Source organism: Capsella rubella, unplaced genomic scaffold, assembly GCF_000375325.1.
Source record: "Capsella rubella cultivar Monte Gargano unplaced genomic scaffold, Caprub1_0 scaffold_3, whole genome shotgun sequence".
Lineage (NCBI taxonomy): Eukaryota > Viridiplantae > Streptophyta > Magnoliopsida > Brassicales > Brassicaceae > Capsella > Capsella rubella.
This window is the reverse complement of record NW_006238921.1, coordinates 1,987,844-2,011,215: the sequence shown is the minus strand read 5'-3', so window position 1 is coordinate 2,011,215 and position 23,372 is coordinate 1,987,844. Positions and strand designations below refer to the sequence as shown.

The following is a 23,372-nucleotide window of genomic DNA, read 5'->3' as shown; positions in this document are numbered from 1 at the left end:
AGCTAGAGTTGGGGTAATTAAGTGTGAGTGTAGATGGGTGTTAAAAAAATAATAATAATAATAATAATGAGTGTGAGTGTAGATAGATATAGATATGCAACATTTAAAGATTTTTAAATTAATATTTCAGTAACACAACTTTATTTGGTGTGTTTAATTTGTAGACTAATCTCAATGTTCGACTCCAAATGAAACGTTGGTTGGCGAATGCATGTCAATTGCTATCTAAACAATATCAATCAGACGATGATTATGATTTATGTGACTTTATAATATCTTTCTATCATCTTATTCATCATAAAATAATTTAAAGCCATCCCAACATTTTGGAGTGGCAACTAACAAACAATACATCAAACAAGAAAGTTTTTTAATCATATTTTTTCGAAAATAAGCTTATGGCCTTTTTCGCCCACCTCTCTCCGTTTATAAATATAAAGGATTCGATCTTATACATGTTGGAGGTTGTAGACCTCGCATAGTTCTTGGAATGGAAGTTGTAGAAGAGAGCCAAGAGTGAAGCATTAAACACACCGTTGAAATAAAGTCCCCAAACCCCGGAGCAACCCGACCCGAAATAATGCTTTGGGAGCATTCCCCCGGTTCCTAACCCCAAGCCGACAACAAACTGAACAATCTGACAGTTCGTCACCAACATCTTCCACTTGGGCCTCGACCCGACGGCGCAGAGGAAGTAGTAACCGTACATGATAACGTGCACCGTCGAGTTCATCACGAGACCAACCGGAAACATAGATTGGCGGGTCCGGAGCCAGAGGTAGCACATGACCACAACCGTGGCGTGGTGGTAGACGTGGAGAAACGAGAGCCGGTGGGTTGATTTGTTGAGTATGATGAGAAGCGTGTCCACGAACTCGAGGATCTTGGAGAGGTAGAAGACTTGAGCCCAGAAGAAAAGTGGCCCGCTAGGTTTCACCTCGAGGGGGAGACAGATGGCGTGTACCAAACGCAACTTGGGATCTTGAGACGAGATCAGGGAGAGAGTGCAGCCCACGGCCATGACTAAGGAGAGCAAGAAGAGGACGAGGCTGTGGACGGCTGTGATTGGTTTGAGAATACGGGGACCGAGTGTGGGGAGTGCATCGATGTAGTATCGAAGGAGGAATGTGGCGGAGAGGTAAACAGAGATTACGACGAAGACAAAGGAGACGGTGGAGCCAAGGTTTTCACCTTCTGTCCACGTGAAGTTGGCGATGTAGGGGTGGTGCACGAGCCAGTAGGTTAGGGTGGAGTAAAGAGATGCCATTTATTATCCTCCGGCCAAGTTAATTTGGAGGAGGATATGTTATGTATATATATACATGTATTAATGGAGTAAACTGATACCATTGCGTCTTCGTGTTTGTGTTTGGAACATGGGAGTACAACGATGCCATTGCGTTGTGAATACTCTCACTCACGCGTCTCTCCCGCTTTCCAGGCGCTGATATGGGAGAGAGACCAATTAAGAGAGCAGACTGAGGCTTAATGACCCGATCGGCTACTCTATATATATTCAAGTGGGATGATGCATATATTGCATTGTTAATTTGTTTTTAACGTGGGAAGGTACTATCGTAAGGATCAATGCATCATCAATTGTTTTATCAATCATGCATAACGTGGGAACGTAATGTCGTAAAATTTAGTTATCAATGTGACGATCATTAATAATGTTTCGCAACAAAAATAATGAAAAATTTGTCTTAATTAGAGGAAGTTTAAGAAAATATAAGTTTGGGCTTCGGAACTCTAAATAAGCAGGCCTTCGCATTTGAATTCTCGCAGAAATCTCTTGAGACGGTGTCTTTTATTATTCTTACTTTACTTCAAAACAAAACCAAGAAAATATATTGATGGATGTAAGTAGCTCGACAAAAAAAAAAAAAAAAATGTATCATGCTAGTAATATTAAAAAACATATCCAAATCGATTAAAACGCGATATAGGGTTAAAAAATATATCCAAATATTAGAAATGCCACTAGTAGATAAAAGATATTATGTTCGGAAAGTTCGTCCAAAAAATTTGTTTTTTAATATAAGAAAACCAAATAATATTTTTGTAAATCGTCATAGTCAGAAATGTGACATTTTTGGGAAAAAGATTCCTAAAATCTTCAATCCTAGAAAACGTATGTCTTTGTTTGTGGGTGGAGAAGAAAATAATGAAAAAAATGAACCAACTTGACACTTCTTAACTTAGCCTCATTTATAGAAAAATTGGTAAAAAAGAGTGAAAACAGATAATTAAAACAATAAAACACCGCGTTAGGCGGAACAAGCGTACAAAACCAAACCAATCACGAGCGTCGTCTGAAACCCGAGGCACCAGAGAGCACAGAGACAGACATCTCTCTCCAGTCTCCACTCATCAGATCTCAAGACATTAACACTCGCTTCGTTGTTTTTTCTTTAATCCAACTTTACAGTCCTTTTTTCGTTCTTTCTTTCTTCTCCAACATTTTTAACCTGCAACAACAGTTGTTTAACTGATAAAAAAATAAAATAAAAATCTCCCACGGCTCTTGCATAGAGAGGTCAAAAGTGTAGGAAACGAAAGCAGCCCACACACTTAGAAGAACATTCTTCTCTATTTCTCCCTCTCCTTAGTCTTTCAAAGTTGTCTTCTTTTAGCCATTTTGTGAGCTGTTTTGATAAAAGAGTAAGTGTTTATTTTTCTTTTCTCTCTCAGTCATTCTTGATTCCAAGCTTAGATCCCCATGTCTCTTTACTTCTCGCCAGCTTTTGATTTTCTTTGAGCTTTTTACTAAACATTGTGTGGTAAAGTTCTCTCCTTTTTGTAGACCTCCTCCGCAATTAGCGCTTTAAGTTTTTTTTTTTAAGGTTTCTTCAGATATTCATATTTGGTGGATCTGAGTTTCTTAGTAACGAAAGAGTATTACGCCTCTAAAAATTGTTATTTACCCTTTGATTTATATTAGTTACAAGTCAAGCCAGTTTCAGCTGTTGGAAAAGTATTGAATCGGAATCATTCTAGTTTTATTAGATTTCCAATTTTGGCTACTAAATGATTTATCTAAACTCTGTTTTAGATTTCCAGGGGCTTGAGTTTTTAGGATACCAAAATCTACATGGACGAAGCAGAAAGCTTTGTCCCGTTTCAAGGTATAAAGAAAGATGTCAAAGGGAGACTCAAGTGTTACAAGCAAGATTGGATCAGTGGTATCAGAGCTGGATTTAGGTATATTCTTTTTTTGTTTTTTTTTTGCTTTTACAGTAAGTGTTTATGTTTGAGCTTTGGTGGGAACTTAATTTATGCACAAACCTTTCTAGGATTCTGGCACCAACAACTTACATATTCTTTGCATCCGCAATTCCGGTGATTACCTTTGGAGAACAGTTGGAAAGAGATACTGGTATCAGAATGACATTATTTTGTGCCCTTATTCATCTGTACTCTCTTTGATTTTTATTGAGAGTAACAGGAAACTTGTGTTTTGTTTCTTTTGCAACTTGGCAAGATGGGAAGATTACTGCGGTACAAACCTTAGTTTCCACAGCATTGTGTGGAGTGATACACTCCATTATTGGAGGACAACCTTTGTTGATTCTTGGTGTTGCAGAGCCTACAGTTATAATGTACACCTTCATGTTCAATTTTGCTAAAAGTAGAACGGAATTGGGCTCTACTCAGTTTCTCGCTTGGACCGGATGGTACTCAAATCTTTCTCTTTGCATTAATCAATTCATTCCAAGAAGCTTTTAAAGTCTCAGCTTTATGAGAGAGGCATTGTCTTGTTTGTCATGGATGATTTCTTTTTAAGGGTTTGCTTGTGGACGGGGCTGTTGTTGTTCTTGTTAGCTGTATTAGGCGCTTGCACCTTCATCAATCGATTCACTCGACTTGCTGGGGAACTGTTTGGTATCCTAATAGCCATGCTTTTCATGCAAGAAGCCATTAGAGTAAGTAAAAGAGCTTCCTTTATACAATTACAATCACAACTGATACTAGCATTTGCAACAAAAGCTTGTTCCTCTATGTTGAAACTTTAATTTTTCAGGGCATTGTGGATGAGTTTGGTGTCCCTGGAAGAACAAATCCAAGATCAGCTGAGTTTCAACCTGCTTGGGTGTTTGCAAATGGAATGTTCGGTTTGGTTTTGTCTTCTGGACTTCTGTATACTGCACTAAAAAGCCGAAAAGCAAGGTCTTGGAGATTTGGTGCTGGTAAGGAACCTTGGTGTTCATTCTAACTGTGAATTAAAAATCAAAGATCTGGCTTAAGTTCATGTTCTTTCTCTAATCAAGAACCTCAGGAATTTTGTTATGCTTGTGATTGCAGAATGGTTACGCGGATTTATAGCAGACTACGGTGTTCCAGTAATGGTGGTTGTGTGGACTTGTATATCATACATACCTTGGAGAAGTGTTCCTCAAGGGATACCAAGACGTCTTGTTAGTCCTAATCCATGGTCTCCTGGTGCATATCAGAATTGGACTGTCATTAAGGCACTAATCACTTCCCTTTCTACTTACTATTCTCGTTACTATATTAAATTAATGCTTTATGTTGATATTCACCAAAGTGCGTGACCAATAAACTGCAGGAGATGGTGGATGTGCCTGTGCTTTACATTCTTTTAGCGGTTGTTCCAGCGTCAATGATTGCAGTTCTTTACTACTTTGACCATAGTGTAGCTTCACAGCTTGCACAGCAGGAAGATTTCAATCTCAGAAAGCCTCCAGCTTACCATTATGATCTATTTCTTCTAGGTTTCTTGGTAAGAGATGTAGTATCTGTTTTCTTGAATGATTTATTGACTTGATCATTTACAAAATTTGAAACGTTGGAACTCTACATCTGTAGACAATCCTTTGCGGTCTCCTCGGGATTCCTCCATCCAATGGTGTCATCCCTCAGTCTCCAATGCACACAAAAAGCTTGGCAACACTGAATCACCAGGTCTGATTATCCTATTGTGTTTTATGTAGATCTTCTATGACATTTGTCAAAAGGCATTAAACTGGTTCATGTGCAGCTACTTCGAAACAAACTCGTGGCAGCTGCGCGTAAATGCATCAGAAACAATGCAACTATAGGAGAAGTCTATGGAAGCATGGAAGAAGCTTACCAACAAAATCAGAGCCCTCTGATACACCAAGAGCCTTCTCGGGTATGTTAGAATCATCTATATCAATTTATAGTTTGACCCTATAACGCATTCCTGACCGAGCACCCTGCATATCAGATTCAAGGACTAAAACAGTCACATAATCAAAAGGCTTCAAACGCAGATACACTGGTCGATGAAACAGTGTTCGACATAGAGACCGAAGTTGAGAATATATTGCCAGTGGAAGTTAAAGAACAAAGAGTAAGCAACTTTCTCCAAGCTATGATGGTAGCTGGATGTGTTGCCGCAATGCCTGCAATCAAAAGAATCCCAAGCTCGGTTCTTTGGGGTTACTTCGCTTACATGGCAATTGAAAGCCTCCCAGGGAATCAATTCTGGGAAAGGATTGTGCTTCTCTTCACTGCACCAAGCAGGAGATTCAAGTAAAAAAAACGAACCTTGCTTCACCTATCAAGAGTATATCTTGTTTCTGCTGCATTACAATAATTTTTGTGAATCTACAGAGTTCTTGAGGATAATCATGCGGTGTTTGTTGAAACGGTTCCATTCAAGACAATGGCGATGTTTACTCTGTTTCAAGCTGCTTACTTGCTGATCTGCTTTGGGATCACGTGGGTTCCAGTGGCCGGAGTTCTGTTCCCGTTGATGATAATGTTTCTTGTTCCGGTTAGGCAATATGTGTTGCCAAATTTCTTCAAAGGAGCACATCTTCAAGACTTGGATGCTGCAGAGTATGAAGAAGCACCTGCTATCCTATCATTCAACCTCAAACCAGTAATAAACTCTCTCCTTCTTCCTCTCTATAAAAGTTTAGGGATTTATCGAGGGTGACATACTTCTTTATTTGTCTTTATGCAGGAAGGGGAAGTGAGCCGTGCAACATCGTTTGCGGATAGTGGAGAAGTGATGGACGGAATGTTCACAAGAAGCAGAGGAGAGATAAGGAAAGTGAGCAGCTTAAAGCTCGGCGGCAGCGGAGGAAGTGGATCTGCGGTAGGTTCTCCGGTGGGAGGAGGAGTTGAGTTAATGAGACGGGTGGTGAGTTTTCAGAATCCAAGAGTGTCGGAGAAAGTATACATCCGGAGCTTAAGTGATTTCAGAGGAGGAGGAGGAGGAGGAGAGATAAGTCCAAGGTCGTCCGCTGGAAGAGCTCCGTTCAGTCCACGATCCGCCGCCGGAGGAGCAGGAGGAGAACAGAGACTTTCTAATTTAGGAAAGTCTGTTTAGTATTATAGTGTAGTAGTGTCTCTCTATTCATATTGTCCTAATTAACCTTCTACACCAACAAATGAAATGTAGCTAAATTATTCCATTTGTATGTCATTATGAGATTTATAAATGAAAAAAATACAATTACTATCTCGGAGAGTTTGTTTATTTCAGGAAAATGAAAAATATTAATCTGTGCTCCAAGTTCAAAATATGACAATATTTATTAGTCCCCTGCTCCCTAGATACAAGCATCCAAGACAACAGTGTGTATTAGTCCGAAAACATAGCATTGTCAAAAAATTAAACGACAAACACGGCATCGTTTTATTGTTATCAAAACGACATCGTTTCATTGTTTATTAAAACGACATCGTTTCATCTACTGTTATAGCAACAAGATCCTCTGCTTCAGCTGGTTAATGCCTTGGTCTCTCTGGGTTCTGCAACTGCGATTGAGTCATCTTGGATCTCCATGAATTATTTACTTGTAAAATCACCATACATCAATATAAAGCGGGTAAGCTTCTCGATTTTAAAAAGAACAGAACAGCTCTTGAAACAGTGACTTAGATGTTTCAAAAACTCTCTTTTGAGCTATATTTCCCTGTTAGTGCTACTGTATATTAAACAGCAACAATTTGCCATGATCTTTCTTTTGGGTTTAACTGTATTCCATCGAATGCTGATCTTTTCTGCACCAATTTAGTTTAATCTTTATTATTGTAGTCTAATGTCTCGGGTTAGTTATTATATCCAACACCAAATCCAAAGTTCTGGGTCGTTGACCATTGTTTGAGTTCTTCTCTGTTTAATTATGATAATTACTGCTCAGTGTGTTAGGAGGATTAGGATTTTAGGAGAGTAAGAATCGGATAATGCTCACCCTAATTTGTAATCTGCGTTTTCCTTAGGTTACTAAATGATGCAAGTCTTGTCGGTTGTGAGATTCAAATTTGGTTTCACTTCAGTCAGGATGAGGAATTGGTCGGTGGGAATCTGCATCATGGTTCTTACATTGATATTTATCATCCGTTATGAACAGCCTGATCACAAACTTGCAACAAATCATACAATGGATGATTCTAGTATAGAAGGAGAGAGTGTTGAGGAACCAGCAAAGAAGCCACATTTTATGACTTTGGAAGATCTTGATTATCTCTTTTCAAACATGAGCATCTCTGGAGGAGAAGAAGAAGAAGTGTTGAATGGTTTGCTTGTATGGTCTCGTATGCGTCCATTTCTTGAAAGGCCTGATGCTCTGCCAGGAACTGCTCAGGGGATCGAAGAAGCTACATTGGCAATGAAAGATTTGGTTTTTCTGATCAGTAAAGAGAAAGGAGCATCTTCTGATTTGGTCTCCAAGGAACTTGGAAGAAACTGTCCTGATTTTGTCACAGCATATGATGGGGATTTGTCTGGTTTAAGGCATGTACTTGAGCTTCCGTGTGGTTTAATTGAAGATTCTTCAATAACTTTGGTTGGTATTCCTGATGAGAAGTCTAGAAGGTTCCAGATTCAGCTTGTTGGCTCGGGATTATCAGGAGAAACCCGTCGTCCAATTATCTTGCGTTACAATGTAAATTTTTCTAACCCATCCATAGTGCAAAATACATGGACGGAAAAGCTCGGTTGGGGAAACGAAGTGCGGTGCCCATATCATGGATCATTTAAAAATCATTTAGGTAACAGAACTCACATATCTTTCCCCTTTAATGCCACCTATGCCATCTTGATGATTGTTGAAAAGTCTCTTGGCAACCATTGTAGTCGATGAACTTCCTCTCTGCAACAAACAGACCGGTAGAATCACTTTGGAGGAGAGTTCCAACGATAAGGAAAATATGGATTCTTCTCTTTCAAATTCTAATTTTCCGTTTCTCAAAGGGAGTCCCTTTACTGCCACATTGTGGTTTGGCGTAGAAGGTTTTCATATGACAATTAATGGGCAGCACGAGACTTCGTTTGCTTACAGGGAGGTATAGATTACTAGTCCCTGTTGGTTTGTGAGATTGTTGCTTTGTTTAAAACTGACATATTTAGTTTGTAGAAGTTCGAGCCATGGTTAGTCAGCGCTGTCAAGGTCTCAGGTGATCTGAAAATGTTATCTGCGTTAGCCACAAGACTGCCCATTCCGGATGACCATGCTTCTTTAACCGTAGAAGAGAACCTTAAAGCCCCATCTCTTTCTGGGACAAGAATCGAATTATTGGTGGGTGTTTTCTCCACTGGAAATAATTTTAAGCGGCGTATGGCATTGAGAAGATCTTGGATGCAATATGAGGCAGTAAGATTTGGCAAAGTGGCTGTTCGATTTCTCATAGGCCTTGTAAGTATTTCTGTAAATCAACATTTAACCTTGAATTTCTACATTTCTTAGTAATAACTTGGCTTTTTTTTTGCTCAGCACACAAATGAAAAAGTCAATATAGAGATGTGGAAAGAAGCTAAGGCATATGGAGACATTCAGTTTATGCCTTTTGTTGACTACTACGGTTTACTTAGCTTGAAAACAGTTGCGCTTTGTATTCTCGGGGTAAGCTATTTGTTTACACAAAACATAGAAACTGTGAGAAATCACTTCTTGCCTTGTCTGGTTAATCCCTCGCTAATGTTTTTCCATTTTCATACAGACCAAAGTCATCCCAGCAAAATACATAATGAAGACGGATGATGATGCGTTTGTGCGGATAGATGAACTACTATCAAGTCTAAAAGAAAAGCCGTCTAGTGCCCTATTGTACGGCTTGATATCATTTGCTTCATCACCGGACCGTGAACAACGCAGCAAATGGTTTATCCGTAAAGAGGTAAAAGCTTCTGAATATTTCTCACACCTCTCTGTGTGCTCAATCCTCATAGAGACTCATAAATGGCTTTCTCTCTGCTATAAAGGAATGGCCTTTAGAGTCATACCCTCCATGGGCACATGGCCCCGGCTACATCATTTCTCATGATATCGCGAAATTTGTGGTGAAGGGTCACCGTCAAAGAGATCTTAGAGTGAGTTTTGTAGTTTTCATTATAGAGTTAAGAGATATAACGTATCCGAGAGACCATAATAGCTGACGTTAGTCTTATGTTGTTTGTTGAAAGCTTTTCAAGCTGGAAGATGTGGCGATGGGGATTTGGATTCAACAATTCAACCAGACAATAAAAAGAGTGAAGTACATCAATGATAAAAGATTTCATAACAGTGGCTGTAAATCGAGTTACATTCTTGTTCATTACCAAACTCCTCGACTAATTTTGTGTCTCTGGGAGAACCTGCAAAAGGAGAAACAATCTATTTGCTGTGAATAAATCTCTCAAGCATGTAACTTAAATAAAGTGTATTTTTTCTTTTCTACTTGTATAGATCAAAATTCTTACGATTATTACATAAAAGAGAATTCATATTTAGAAGAAGAAAATAAACCATTTATATGGTTGTTATTATTTCGCCTAGAAAGAGTAACGCTTTTAAAGCATCTCTCTTTTTCAGTCGCCGTCTGTCGATCTTCCTTAACTCTCCAGAAAAAAAAACCCAGTAACAATGGCCAAAATAATTGATCGTAAGCCTAACCAGAAAGAAATCCCCCAGAAAGTGATAGTGTTTGGTGTGAATGATCCAGTAACCAGATTTGGTTGGTATCTCCTGGCTTTTCTCAGCATTTATGGATTTGTGACTGCTGTAAGGGTGATGGATCTTGTTGGCTACAAGACCCTGCGGATGGTTGGTTTGACTCTCTATCTGATTCTAGTGATTTGCTCAATTTCCTCGGAAGCTCCATCTATAATCTGTAGGGCAAACAGATGGGTCAGAACATGTGTTCCTCTAATACTCTTTATAATAATCTATTTCACTGTCTTTAATTTCCAAACGTTTGGAGTCTCTCTGTTGGTTTTATCGATAGTTTTTGGGTTGTGCGTCTTGGTGCAATTGCTTTTGCCCATTGAAGGCTTCTATTTCTTGTATGTGCTAGGCATAATCATATTGGGGTGTATGTTAGCTGCCTTTGCGTGTGAGTTTGATCCAAAAATCCATCCTTTTGGGTTCTGTTTCCTCACTCTTTTTGTTTTTCAGATGATCATCTATTTTTTCAACTATCCAGGGCCGACCAATAGGGCATTCACCTTCTATTGAACCTGTTTTTTCATTTTCTCTTTTTTTTTTATCAACAACATGTATATTGTAATAATCCATTTGATTTATTTTCATATGGACTCTATGTAATGTTGTTTCGTTAATCTATTTTCATATGAATACTTTTGTTTTTGTGTTGCTCCTCATATTTAATTTGTTGCCAGTTTATATTTTTGATCTTCTCATTATACCAGAAGAAGAGTTGTTTATGAGTTTCTAAACTTTACTTGCGATATTGATGCACGCTCCAAAGTTAATTGGGTTTTGATCAAATAAATGTATGCCGAGTGGTTATGTTCTTGAGGTTAAAATTCGATTGGAAAAAAAAATGATGAACAAGCATGATGATAACGTATGTTTTAAAAACACACTCTCAGTAATAACGATAATACCTTTTTTATCAGTGTAAAAGATGAACTGGACACTGCGCTTTCTCCAAAACTCCGGCAACCAAGGTTTTTCTTTATTAATGTATTTATAAAAAGTTACATTTTGCTTTTTTTTTTTCTTTTAACTGAACGGCTAACACTAGTAGCATAGTATCAGGAGATAAGGCTTATCATTATATTATTATCGTTTTAGGTTTTATATTTACAAATGCGGTAAAGATTTGTCACGTAGAGTCTATCTATGTCTTATATTCTCTTACATAAATACCTAAGTTGGAGAATCGATAAAATTAAATCAATTCAATACCTTCTTCTACGCATAGCAACCTGAGGATCGTCTATGTTAGCAAACTTGATTGTTTGGATCCCTCAAAATTAGGTCCGGACAAAATACATGGATCCAAACTGAATTATCCAGTTTTTGTATATTTTGGATTGTTTTAAAGTTCTAAATTCTTTTTAAAATAATCATCAATGTAAAATATCTGCTTTTCAGTTTAATAAATATGTCTTCTGAATTATTTTCTCTAGTCCAGCTCTTAAAAATATCTATCTCTACGTAGTCCAACTTTAGAAAATAGATTGTGGAACAGTGGAAACTCCAAATATCGATATACAAATTCACATGCCCATTAACACATTACACATGCATATACAAACCATGTACGTACTCGTGCGTATGTGCTTATTGCATTTAATAATACTCAAAGTTATCTCTATAATTCACTGTGTAAAATGTTTTTTGTCTTATTTATTACAAGTTAAAACACAAACCAGACTAGAAAGTAGCTCTTGTCCTCCAATCCTCCAATATTGTTAATTTTATGCTAATGGAGGACACGACATCATATATATTATTGAAATTCTATTAAATTATGATCATATTTTTTTTTTTTAAAGAACCGGTCCGGTTCGGAAGGTATGAGCTTTTTTATAATTTGAACGGTTACAATGTGTTTTCCGGTTCGGTTATATAAAGCGGGTATTTTGCCATATCCAACCGAGATGACGGTGAAATTATCCGTAACAGAGAGAGTGACAGTGAGGTGTGAGAGGAAGAAGACGATGGCGTCAATGTCTCTCTCGTTTTCATCTTCGCTATGTTCGTCTCGAGTCCCAGAAGGAAAGCGTAGGTTTCGTCACAGGGATGCGAGCTTCGTTCGATGCGTTTTGGCTGCTTCTAAATCTTCTCCTGGAAGTGCTACGAAGAAGAGGCTTTGGAAAGACGGCGAATTTCCCGGAATCACGGAGCCGGTTTCTCCTAGAAGAGCTCCCATGAAGAATGTTAAGAAGAAGCTTGACAGGAGAAGCAAAGCCAACGGATGGGTTAACACCGTCACTGAAACCTTGTCCGATCTCATCGCCAAAAAGCAGTGGTTGCAAGCTCTTGAGGTATTCCAGTTTCTCTCTTCTCGCTCCACATTCGATGGACTTTGAGATGAATTTTGAATCAACAAGTTTAAGTTTAGCTGGAATTGGACAATTCTGTGTGTTATGTATCTGTAGCGAAATATGACTTTGCTTCAATTGGGTATTTTGTTTGATGATCTTAGGTTTTTGAAATGTTGAGGGAACAAACATTTTATCAACCAAAGGAAGGGACTTACATGAAGCTGCTTGTTCTTCTCGGGAAATCTGGACAACCCAATCGTGCACAGAAGCTGTTCGACGAAATGCTTGACGAAGGGCTTGAACCTACTGCTGAGCTCTACACTGCTCTTCTTGCCGCTTACACTCGCAGCAATCTCATCGACGGTGCTTTTTCAGTTCTTGACAAGATGAAAAGCTTGCCTCGATGCCAACCTGATGTTTTCACGTACAGCACTCTGCTCAAGGCGTGTGTGGATTCTTCTCAGTTTGACTTGGTGGATTCGTTATACAAGGAAATGGACGAACGTATGATTACTCCAAACACTGTCACACAGAACATAGTCTTAAGTGGGTACGGTAGGGTAGGAAGGTTTGATCAGATGGAGAAAGTTTTGTCTGATATGCTCGTGAGTACTGCTTGCAAACCCGATGTCTGGACTATGAATATCATCCTTAGTGTGTTTGGTAACATGGGTAAGATAGACATGATGGAGAGCTGGTACGAAAAGTTCAGGAACTTTGGGATTGAGCCAGAGACTCGGACTTTCAATATTTTGATTGGTTCTTATGGGAAGAAGAGAATGTATGATAAGATGTCGTCTGTCATGGAATACATGCGAAAGCTTGAGTTTCCATGGACAACATCGACATACAACAACATCATAGAAGCGTTTGCGGATGTTGGTGATGCAAAGAACATGGAGCTGACATTTGATCAGATGCGTAGCGAAGGTATGAAAGCAGACACAAAGACATTTTGTTGTCTCATAAATGGATATGCCAATGCTGGTCTTTTCCACAAGGTGATAAGTAGTGTTCAGTTGGCTGCAAAGTTTGAGATACCCGAGAATACTTCCTTCTACAATGCGGTTATAGCAGCGTGTGCTAAAGCAGATGATCTGATAGAGATGGAAAGAGTGTACACAAGAATGAAGGAGAGACAATGTGTCTGCGATTCAAGAACGTTTGAGATCATGGTCGAAGCTTATGAAAAGGAAGGTATGAATGATAAGATCTATTACTTGGAACAAGAGAGGCAAAAGGTTATGCAAGGCGCTGCTGTAGCAACGCAAGAAGCGGAGAATCTCCCGGCGGGATGATTGCGGTTTGTGAAATCTCTGCAAGGAGAGATGTCTCCCTTCAAACGGTAGAATAAGAGTTTGTAATACACTTGATTGTTCTTGCAGCTATGTGTATAAATCTTTTTTTTTTTTAATTATAGTTATGCTAAGTGTTTTGTTAAACCGGAGTGCTGATGCAGAAACTCTGTTGCCAAAGAAGACAAAACATAAACTCATGATTCATAGTTGTTGCTTTGTTGGATGGATAAATTTTTAATGTAGAAAAAAAAAAACACATAGCTTGATGGGCCCTAAAAATAGAAACAGAGCCCATAAAGAGAAAGTCTGACGTGCCCAAGAAGACGGATTAGTCCAAAAAAGTGGATAATAGAGAAGAATATTGACTAGCCATGTGCGGTAAGGTAACTGCGTGTCGTCGTCTTTTTCTATATAAAGCGCATCTCTTTGGTATCTCTCTGTCTTTTTACCGTTTCTTCTCTCAGACAGAATCAAAAGCAAACCAACCAAATTGAACACATCCTCTGCTCTTCTCTGCAACCAAACAAAACAAACCACCGATTCGGTCGGAATCACTCGCCGGAAAGATCTATCTATAGTGATGGGGATTGTTGTCAAGTCTTTCAAGGATCAATTCTCCTCTGGTTTGTCCTTTCTCTCTGGATTTTTTTTGTTTTCCTCGAAACGAAATGTGCTTCTAAAGCAAGTTTTTTTATTTTATTTTGGGATGCAGAGGAGCGATTGAAAGAATCGAAGAACATCATTGCGAAATATCCAGACAGAGTTCCGGTGAGTTGTTTTCAGAAATTGATTATATTCTTTCTTGGTGGCTCCGTCTTCTGAGTTGCCGTGCGGTTGTGCTTTTCCCTTAGGGTTGATCAGAATCGATTAGGTTCTGTTTTTGACTCTATGTTTGTTCTTCAATTCCTTGAAATTGCTAAAAGACTCTTCTGTGCAATTTTTAAGAATTTAATTACCGCCCTCACGGTTTTGATTATACGATCTGGGATCTGATATATATATATATATATATGACTTATTTTGTACGTTTCGGTGCTGATCCGATCACTCTTGGTCAATGTCACATTATCACCAAAACGCACAACATCTTTTAAGTATTATGATCCTTAAGAACTTATCCTAATCCATCTCTATACGTATTATATTTCTCAATCCAAAATCTTGTGTGAGTCAATTAATCATTCTGTTCTTAGTATTTGTTTGTTTGATAGGTTTTTTTTTTAATTATTATTATTATTTTGGACTATTATGTAATGTTAGGTGATCATTGAGAAGTATTCGAACGCAGATCTCCCAGACATGGAGAAGAACAAGTGAGTTAGTTGTGATATCAATTTATAATATAGATGCCTGTTGAAAGAGATCAATGAAGTGGAAACCTCTGTCTTCCAATTGATCCATTGTATTGGTTGCAGATACTTGGTCCCTCGAGACATGACTGTTGGACATTTCATCCATATGTTAAGCAAAAGGATGCAGTTAGATCCATCAAAGGCTCTCTTCGTTTTCGTACACAACACTCTTCCTCAAACCGGTAACCACAAGCATCATAATCTATTAAAAAAAAAGACTTCACCAGCCTTTATCATTCCCAAAAAGCTCTCTCATTTTGTGAGAATGTGCAGCTAGTCGCATGGACTCTCTGTACAATACATTCAAGGAAGAAGATGGGTTCATGTACATGTGTTACAGCACCGAGAAAACTTTCGGCTAACCAAAAACAAAACAAAAAGTGATTTGCCGCTTCATCATCATATCGAAACGAAGAAGCGAAGTCTCAATAATCCCATTTGTTTGATTCAATATGTGTTGTTAATAATAATGTCAGCTAATTGTTGTTGTTGTTGTTATTATTAGCTGGCATTGTACAGAAAAGCTGAAAGAAAAAAGAAAGAACATTTGACTTTGTAAATTATGTAACACAAAAAATGGCAGTAATAAATAAGACAATGATGTGGATGATTCACACAAAACCCGTTTAATTTTTAGTTTCCCTGAAGAAGAGAAGAAAAAAGGAAAATAGTTTCGTGCAAGCACGTAAAGTTTGGGGAGATAAGGTAAAACAGAGGCCTAAGAAAATTCAATATGTCGGTGCGGTAAACGTGTCCCTTACGACTTGGATTGTGATAATGTTTTATGAGCTGAACCGCAGAACTATATAGAATGAGAATATAGAGTTTTGTGTGTATATCCATCCTTTTTGGTCAATCTTCTATCTACAACTTCTTTAAAATATGCTCCTAATTTTGTTTTTACGCATTTTTATGCTCCGATTACAGATTTTGTTCTTTTTAAAACCTTTGCTTACTTAAAAAAAACTTTTTCTTTCTGCAACGAGTTTATGTCTATCTATTTAATTAATGTCTACTCTACTTAACCTCAATATATAATATGATTAATGCGTTGGCACAATCAGTTTTATAGCTATATATATGATTATTTTTTTAAAACTATATAATATCTCGATTTGATGTCCATATTCTGAGCCAAAATAAAAATAAAAGAAGAACTCAAGAAAGGACACCAAACATTGACTGAGTATATCCGTTTATGAGTTGGAGATGTTAGTTACGAACTTACGATGCCATCTATCATCTATACATAATACATTGTCCATTATCATTGGATCAAAGCTCCCTTTACCTTTTTTGGAGATTTTGTGCTCTTTCATTTCAATTGTAGATTCGGATATTCCTTTGGAAAAAAAAAAGAAGAAATTGTCGACGGATATTATTCCTAATTAACACTGCCACATATAAAAATCGATGTCGGTTACAAACACGATACGAAATAATAATTTAATTGGTCCAACAAGACGTAATAATTGCGATTCAAGTATTGCTAGTTAGGCTATTGTGTATTTTATTTTGTTGATTTTCCACAAGGAGAGGATTAGATTAAGAAAGGGATAATAAGCAATGTGTATATTTCAAAAAACAACCAACCTACCTACGAGGGTCGCATATCGTATTCGCCGTCCATGTGGTGTTGTGTCAGTAATTGTTTAAGAAGATTTGGTCATGTGGATCAGTTACCAAGATTATATAGTACTATTTCACATTGTATGTCGAAACTTGTTATTTTTAAAATTATTAGATTACCAATAGAAACATCTTGGTTTCAAACACATTTTTTAATCGAAATCTAGTATATTAATACTGAAAGGGGAAAAACAAAAAAAAAATATATACTTTTCTGTAAAGGTGGTTTGCTCAATAAATTTTACAAGATAACATATTGGTATTTTGCCCCAAAAAAAACATATTGGTATCTGTGGTTTACAAAAAAACAAATTGGTATCTGTATATTGGGCCAGACAGGATCCAAATTTTGTTATAGTAATTTGTTGTGACTTTGTCAGCAAACTATTATTTAGATTGGGCCTCACAAATCTTGCTAGCTAGAGTTTCTTGCCGCACTAATTTTTTCTGATCAAGATTTGTAATTTAGTCCATACATAAATACTCTTGTTTGAAAAGGATTTAGGGTTTGGAATTTCTCAGAGATATTTCTCCTAGTTTTAAGAGTAGCTTTGCTAGATCTTTGAAACCAGCTATTTTCATATTGTTTCCGCCTGTAATATAGAAACCATTTTCTTATATTCACATGTTGTTTCTGTCCTAACCAAATCCCCCGAGTGACTGAGTCTTGATATGAGTTATGATATAAGATCATATTGGTTTGATGGAATTTGCATATGTATCTGATAAGAAGGAATCAAAGCATAATCTTGACTGAGAGGTAGTCATCAATCTACGTACTGGTGTGATCTTCAGGTGGGACTTGGAATTAAGAAAGAGCAATTGATCAACACGTCGAGGAATCCCACAATTCGAAGATGTTGAGGTATCTACATATCCTCTTTGCATTGGTGCTGTCTGGATAAAAGGAATAAACATTTTGGAATAACATATATATATATGTGTTGTTGATTGTTTCCCTGAACCGTCTTTAAAATCTTTCTAAGGTATCATGCATCTCCTCTGATGAAGATGGCCAACTCATTATGAATGAGCTTCTTCACAATACAAAAGACAAGGGAAAACAGAATCGGAAAACAAAAAGAATAAAGGTTATATGATCTCTCCTACACTAGAATACACACCTTTTATCTCAATATCTTTTATACCTTTTTCTTTCTTTTGCTTGTAGTTTCCCTCTCACAAAGTGAATGATTCTACAATCTTTTACGATGATGAGTCTCAGTCAATGTTTCAGTGTATTCCTGTCGGTAAAAATTTTTGGATTTGAAACAGATCATCAAGCTAAGTGTGGATGAAGATGCCATATATTATATATATAGTCCCCGGTTCAAAGAATCAGCTTCTCTCTTAGCTTATTCACCACCGGTATGCATGATGGTTCTGTTATTACCCATGAAGTTTGTTAGAGTCTTAACAAGACGTACTTTAAATAATAACAATTAATTTGTTGCATTGGAAAAAGGTTAAAGAAAGAGATGCTAGCTCTACAAAAATGATAGTAAAAGCAAAATACGTCATGCAACAAATGAGACATCAATGTTATCGTGCCATACTCTGCCCAATATTAATCTATAATTAAGAAATAGTTTTGAGAAAAACAATAATGTACACTGAAATTTTTTTAATTAAATAAAAATAAAAAGAAGATTATTCATCTCGCCGACATTTGGTAGATGAAGAAAGAGGAGGGCGAGGGATGTTTATTTTATGGTCCAAAAAGATCCTTTGGGAGAGAAGAATAATAATAATTTAAAAAAAAAACACAATCTCCAAAAGCTGGTCACATGCGTGTGGCTCATTCTTGTCCAAGTCAAACCCTTCTTCATCTTTTTCTCCCCCATTAATATTATTTTATTACCAAAAAATAAAAATTATTAACTAATCGTATATTTAGTCTACAACTCCCTTTGAATAATCAATCATAATGCTTTTTTTAATTATCTCATTTGGCTGACTATTCTTTCACTTTTTCCACTTTTACAAACGAAAACAATATATTTACTATTTTTATTTTTTGCTATGAGGGTGACATGGGATTGATACTCATAGGTATCTCTCAATATTTGGTCTCTACCATAATGACTTTTTTTTCTTCGTTTATAATTCGTATTTGATATGAAATTTCTTTTTCTGTGTGTGCAAGATCTTTGTATACTTTTTATTTATTTAATTTTCAAAGATGCAGCATATCGAAATTGATTTCATTAATGGGCATCATTAACTATACATTTCATCAAGGAACTTTGAAAAGAAAGACCCTTTTAAATAATAGTAAAACATATACTGTATAATAAAACTACTGTTTTTTAAAGTTAAAGTTAGATTAAAAATAATAACTAACAAGAGTATAGGTCTAGGTTCCTTTTGTCTGTTCAAGATATAAAGAGAAATTTAGTTAAACGAATAAAAATGTTGTGCAAACAATAGTTTTTTATCTAGCAACATATTTATGATGCTCTTCATAATCTGATCCTAATTCTATTTAAGTGGTAATTCTACTATAATATAAACTAGTTCTACAGTTAGTAATATTTAAAATTTGGAACTTATGAAGAGAATGGGTTCTTTACCTACTACTACTACTACTACTACTACACTCAATGAAGGAGGGAGAGAGATGAGAGAGCCATCCTCTACTTCTCCTCTCTGGTTCGTTTGGTCATCAGTTCAATGGGGACAGTGACTTTGGAACAGATCTGGACTGTCCGTTGTCATCATCATTCATCAGTCATCACCCTCCTCCCTAAATGCTTTGTGTTGCCGTTGGATTGGTCATATCACGACCAAACCTATTTGACTTCTTTTCAAGTGTCATGTGTGTTCGTAAAGCACCTCTCTCTCTCTTTCTTCTCCTCGCAAATAATAATCTAAACCCATTCACGCGCCAATCTAGAGCCTCTGAGCGTCAGACGCTTTCAATAGATCCAAAATATTATTTAGAAAACGAAATGGGAACAATGATTTTTTTTTTTTTGCCTTTTCTCTTGAGAAAATTAATATCTTACTTCACAGTTTCAGACCCTTTAGCAGTATAAGGAATATCTAGCCTATATTCTACATACGACTATTCTTGTCTACTCTTTTTTTCTTATTTTGATAAAAACATTATTTGCATCAGTATGTTGAATTAGTATGTGAAAAGTGAAAACCAACCCATTACCTTCAGAACTGAAAAGTTTGTAATACTCACTAAGTGATTATTTGTAAGAATTTTTGAATGATTGGTCATCAATTTTATAGCTGTGTAAAATGATGCATCAGTCAAAATCATTGGCTTTGTGTTTTGTTCTTGTAACAGTTGTATTTAGAAATAAAAAGTTCATATACTACGTGTAAGAGTTTATTGGGATATTGGAGTTTAGTGTGGATGGAAACAAATAAAACAATATCTCACATAGTATATAATAGTAATACTACTAGTACAATTTTGCCCATGCTCATGGCCTGGTAATACTACTGATTGACAATTAGACATTTTTTATATTTGATTTTTGTTTCTTGAAAATTTATAAAAACAAGTAAAGATATTTTTTTTTTTAATTCAAGACTCACAATTTGTAGTGGCAGCCTTGTCCCCATAAAATCCAATTTGTCCATGGGACGTGTCGTGGTCCATTGATTAAAAATTATAAATAGGTTTTTATAATTCTTATAAATATAATAATAGTATACGTATACACCATGGGTAACTAAAAAACATGAAATAAACTTGGTCATATATAATAATAATAATAGATTTATGGTATAATCAAATCGCTAGTACTGTTAATTATATGTACGTAAATCTAACAATCAACGTCCCTGTCCTACTACTTACTATACATGAATGAATATATGTACTAATTAAAAAAGAATCAGAAAACAGGTTGAAATTTCATAGACTTCAAATGATTTTAAGTACCTCTAAATATGGCAGCCCTACTTTTTATTAAGCTTTCCCTAATAACATTTTTTTTCTTACATACGTTCAAACTTTAAAATATTATTTTTATGTTGTAAACTTACTGACAACAAAATACATATATATTTCTTAAAACAAAGAGAAGAGAAGGAAAAAATATGATATTATATATAATATTTGATTGGCGCGTATAAATTAACCACCACCGGCAAAACACCCACGAAAAAAGCGAGCACGCATAAAGAAAGATCAAAACTTCCCCATCACTTCCACAGAAAATAATTATAACTTTGTTACGGACAATTCATTTACATACCAAAAAAAAAAAACAATTAAAAAATCCTAGCCGAAAATTATATATTAATAAAATATTATCTTTTTTATTTTTAGTTTTCAAAAAAAGTTTCAGCTTTGAAGGCAGAGAGAGAGAGAGAGAGAGAGAGAGCGACTGAGAGTGCTGTGGAAGCGAAACTACGATCTGCGATTCTTTTTTCTTTTTTTCAATCTTTTAGCTCTTAGATTTTCTCAACACTCTTCTTCTTTTGATCAGAGAGCTTGAACATTCCGACCAAAGCTTCAAAAAAATAAAAGACTTCATCTTTGAGCTGTTTCCAGTGATTCGTCTGTCTCCCTCTCTCTCTCTCTCTCTAGAGTAGTTAGGGTCTATCAATGGAGCGGTACGGTCGCGCCGGTGAAGAAGGGCAGCGATCGGATCCGTCTCTTGAATGGACCTCTCATGGTGGAGGCGAAACCGGAGTTGAAGGTAGTAATGTCTTTTTCAATGTTTCATTTTTTTTAAATTTGTAATTTTGGCCGATTAGAGCTGTTAGATTAACGGATTTTGTAATAAATGCGTATTTTTGTAGCTTCGATGTGGCGGTTAGGTTTGAGCGGCGGCGGTGGAGGTGGAGGAGGAGGAGAATCGTACCCGGAGAGAGCCGACGAGCCTGATTGTATTTATTACTTGAGAACCGGCGTTTGCGGGTACGGGTCAAGATGTCGGTTTAATCACCCACGAGATCGTGGAGCGGTAATTATTTCCTAATCTTTTTTTTTTATTCTCCTTTCTTATATATAACAAATAGTTCACCAATTTCGATTTCAGATCAGTTACTTATTCTGATGATCAGATCGTTGAACCAGTGATTGAGTTATTGGGCATTGTTGAATTCTTAAACCAAGCTCTGATTTTGATGTTTAGGTTATTGGAAGTGTTAGAGGAGAAGCTGGGGCTTTACCGGAGAGGATGGGACATCCGGTTTGTCAGGTTTTTTTAATCTCTCAATCTAATTAATTGACGAAACCCATATGTTTCGGTTTGGATCAACTGAGAATATTTTGTCAAACCTTTTTGCTCAGCATTTTATGCGAACGGGAACGTGTAAATTCGGTGCTTCTTGCAAGTATCATCATCCTAGGCAAGGAGGTGGTGGTTCCGTTGCGCCTGTCTCGCTCAGTTATTTGGGATTTCCATTACGTCAGGTTTGTCTTCTAATGGTTTATCTGAGGTTTCCACATTGTTTTCTCTCTCAAAAAGCTCTGCCTTAATTTTGAACACAGGGAGAGAAAGAGTGTTCTTATTACATGAGAACCGGTCAGTGTAAATTTGGTTTGACCTGTAGATTCAACCATCCCGTGCCACTCGCTGTACAGGGTCCACCGCAGCCACAACAGCAGCAGCCGCAGCTACAGACTATCTATCCCACACTTCAGTCTCAATCCGTTCCTTCTTCTCAACAATATGGGTTACTTTTGACAAGGCCGTCTCTTTTACCTGGTTCATATCTTCCAAGCCCTTACGGTCCTCCAATGGTTCTGCCTCCGGGAATGGTTCCATATCCTGGTTGGAACCCTTACCAGGTAATCTCAAATTCGAAGCTTTTATCTCGCTCTTTTGGTTTCTTCGTTGCTTACTCTTTTGCTGAAAGGCTCTTTATCACTCTTTTTTAGGCTTCTTTAAGTGCAATGCCTTCGCCTGGAACTCAACCGTCTATTGGATCGAGTTCTGTTTATGGAATTGCGCCTTTACCTCCTTCCGCGACTACATATACAGGACCATATCAATCAGGACCTTCTTCAAATACCTCAAAAGAATTTCCTCAGCGACCTGATCAACCCGAGTGTCAATATTTCATGAGAACCGGTGACTGTAAATTTGGATCCTCGTGCCGATACCATCACCCTGTAGATGCAGTTCCTCCTAAAACCGGCATTGTCCTCAGCTCCATTGGCCTTCCACTTCGTCCCGTAAGTTTCTTTCCTTTTTTCTATGGACAAACTCAATCTCTTATGAGTTTTTTTTGGTGTGAAAAAAACATTTTAATATGCTTGACAGGGAGTAGCGCAATGCACTCACTTTGCACAGCACGGAATCTGCAAATTTGGACCGGCGTGTAAGTTTGATCACTCAATGAGTTCTTCGCTTAGCTACAGCCCGTCCGCATCATCATTAACCGATATGCCCGTGGCTCCATACCCAATCGGCTCATCCTCGCTTAGCGGATCATCAGCTCCAGCAAGCTCAAGCAATGAACCCATCTCAGAGGTTGTGAATGCTGCAGTTTCCTCTTCTATAATCAGTGGTTTGAGCCGTCCAGAGCCAGCTGAGACGAGTGGAGACTCGGCCAGTGTCAGTGGCAGCATAGAAGCTAAGACTTCAAGTTAAGAAAAAAAGAGGAAAACGTCCTCAATTCATCATGAACTAAGCAACACTAAGAAAAAGAAAAAGAAAACAAAAAAGAAAAAAAAAAGAGAAAAGAAGATTATTTTTGGGGTCTGAGATTTGATGGAAGCAGAGAGACCAAAGCTTCTGTCATTGACCATTTGTCCATATATAATATATTCTCTCATACGGCCATCTCTCTCTACTTTCTCTCTCTTGCTTTTTCTACTTGAAAAACGATTAATAAAATGGCCTTATTCAAGCTACATTCGATTCATTGAGAAGTCCCCTGTATTCGTTTATGAACTTGGAG

The 23,372-nt window shown here is 37.1% G+C and overlaps 7 protein-coding genes across 7 annotated transcripts; 6 read left to right on the top strand and 1 right to left on the bottom strand.

Annotated features, from left to right (window-relative positions):
* Positions 1-316: 316 nt before the first annotated feature.
* Positions 317-1,267, bottom strand: LOC17892096 (elongation of fatty acids protein 3-like). The gene has a single exon (XM_006299298.2). It carries the CDS (start codon positions 1,265-1,267, stop codon positions 371-373), a length of 897 nt encoding a protein of 298 aa, XP_006299360.1. The 3' UTR covers positions 317-370.
* A 1,047-nt stretch (positions 1,268-2,314) lies between these two features.
* LOC17893210 (probable boron transporter 3) lies at positions 2,315-6,459 on the top strand. The gene is made up of 13 exons (XM_023786063.1): positions 2,315-2,664; positions 3,056-3,204; positions 3,297-3,379; positions 3,485-3,677; positions 3,788-3,926; positions 4,025-4,190; positions 4,306-4,472; positions 4,571-4,744; positions 4,831-4,926; positions 5,003-5,137; positions 5,213-5,520; positions 5,602-5,872; positions 5,957-6,459. Exons 2-13 carry the CDS (start codon positions 3,095-3,097, stop codon positions 6,323-6,325), a joined length of 2,211 nt encoding a protein of 736 aa, XP_023641831.1. The 5' UTR covers positions 2,315-2,664; positions 3,056-3,094; the 3' UTR covers positions 6,326-6,459.
* Positions 6,460-6,727: 268 nt separating this feature from the next.
* On the top strand, positions 6,728-9,705 carry LOC17893518 (hydroxyproline O-galactosyltransferase GALT3). Its single transcript, XM_006297151.2, has 8 exons — positions 6,728-6,827; positions 7,222-7,992; positions 8,078-8,286; positions 8,358-8,636; positions 8,715-8,843; positions 8,941-9,117; positions 9,203-9,310; positions 9,404-9,705. Exons 2-8 carry the CDS (start codon positions 7,230-7,232, stop codon positions 9,608-9,610), a joined length of 1,872 nt encoding a protein of 623 aa, XP_006297213.1. The 5' UTR covers positions 6,728-6,827; positions 7,222-7,229; the 3' UTR covers positions 9,611-9,705.
* A 66-nt stretch (positions 9,706-9,771) lies between these two features.
* Positions 9,772-10,563, top strand: LOC17892742. The gene has a single exon (XM_006298548.2). The coding sequence runs from the start codon at positions 9,843-9,845 to the stop codon at positions 10,431-10,433; it is 591 nt and encodes a 196-aa protein (XP_006298610.1). The 5' UTR covers positions 9,772-9,842; the 3' UTR covers positions 10,434-10,563.
* Positions 10,564-11,831: 1,268 nt separating this feature from the next.
* LOC17893914 (pentatricopeptide repeat-containing protein At3g06430, chloroplastic) lies at positions 11,832-13,743 on the top strand. The gene is made up of 2 exons (XM_006297383.2): positions 11,832-12,214; positions 12,376-13,743. The coding sequence occupies exons 1-2, from the start codon at positions 11,888-11,890 to the stop codon at positions 13,510-13,512; spliced, it is 1,464 nt and encodes a 487-aa protein (XP_006297445.2). The 5' UTR covers positions 11,832-11,887; the 3' UTR covers positions 13,513-13,743.
* A 193-nt stretch (positions 13,744-13,936) lies between these two features.
* Positions 13,937-15,496, top strand: LOC17891189 (autophagy-related protein 8h). Its single transcript, XM_006298619.2, has 5 exons — positions 13,937-14,135; positions 14,225-14,280; positions 14,773-14,825; positions 14,928-15,046; positions 15,138-15,496. Exons 1-5 carry the CDS (start codon positions 14,093-14,095, stop codon positions 15,224-15,226), a joined length of 360 nt encoding a protein of 119 aa, XP_006298681.2. The 5' UTR covers positions 13,937-14,092; the 3' UTR covers positions 15,227-15,496.
* Positions 15,497-20,802: 5,306 nt separating this feature from the next.
* Positions 20,803-23,336, top strand: LOC17891775 (zinc finger CCCH domain-containing protein 34). The gene is made up of 7 exons (XM_006297585.2): positions 20,803-21,160; positions 21,264-21,427; positions 21,599-21,664; positions 21,757-21,879; positions 21,958-22,257; positions 22,348-22,644; positions 22,733-23,336. The coding sequence occupies exons 1-7, from the start codon at positions 21,067-21,069 to the stop codon at positions 23,060-23,062; spliced, it is 1,374 nt and encodes a 457-aa protein (XP_006297647.1). The 5' UTR covers positions 20,803-21,066; the 3' UTR covers positions 23,063-23,336.
* Positions 23,337-23,372: the final 36 nt, after the last annotated feature.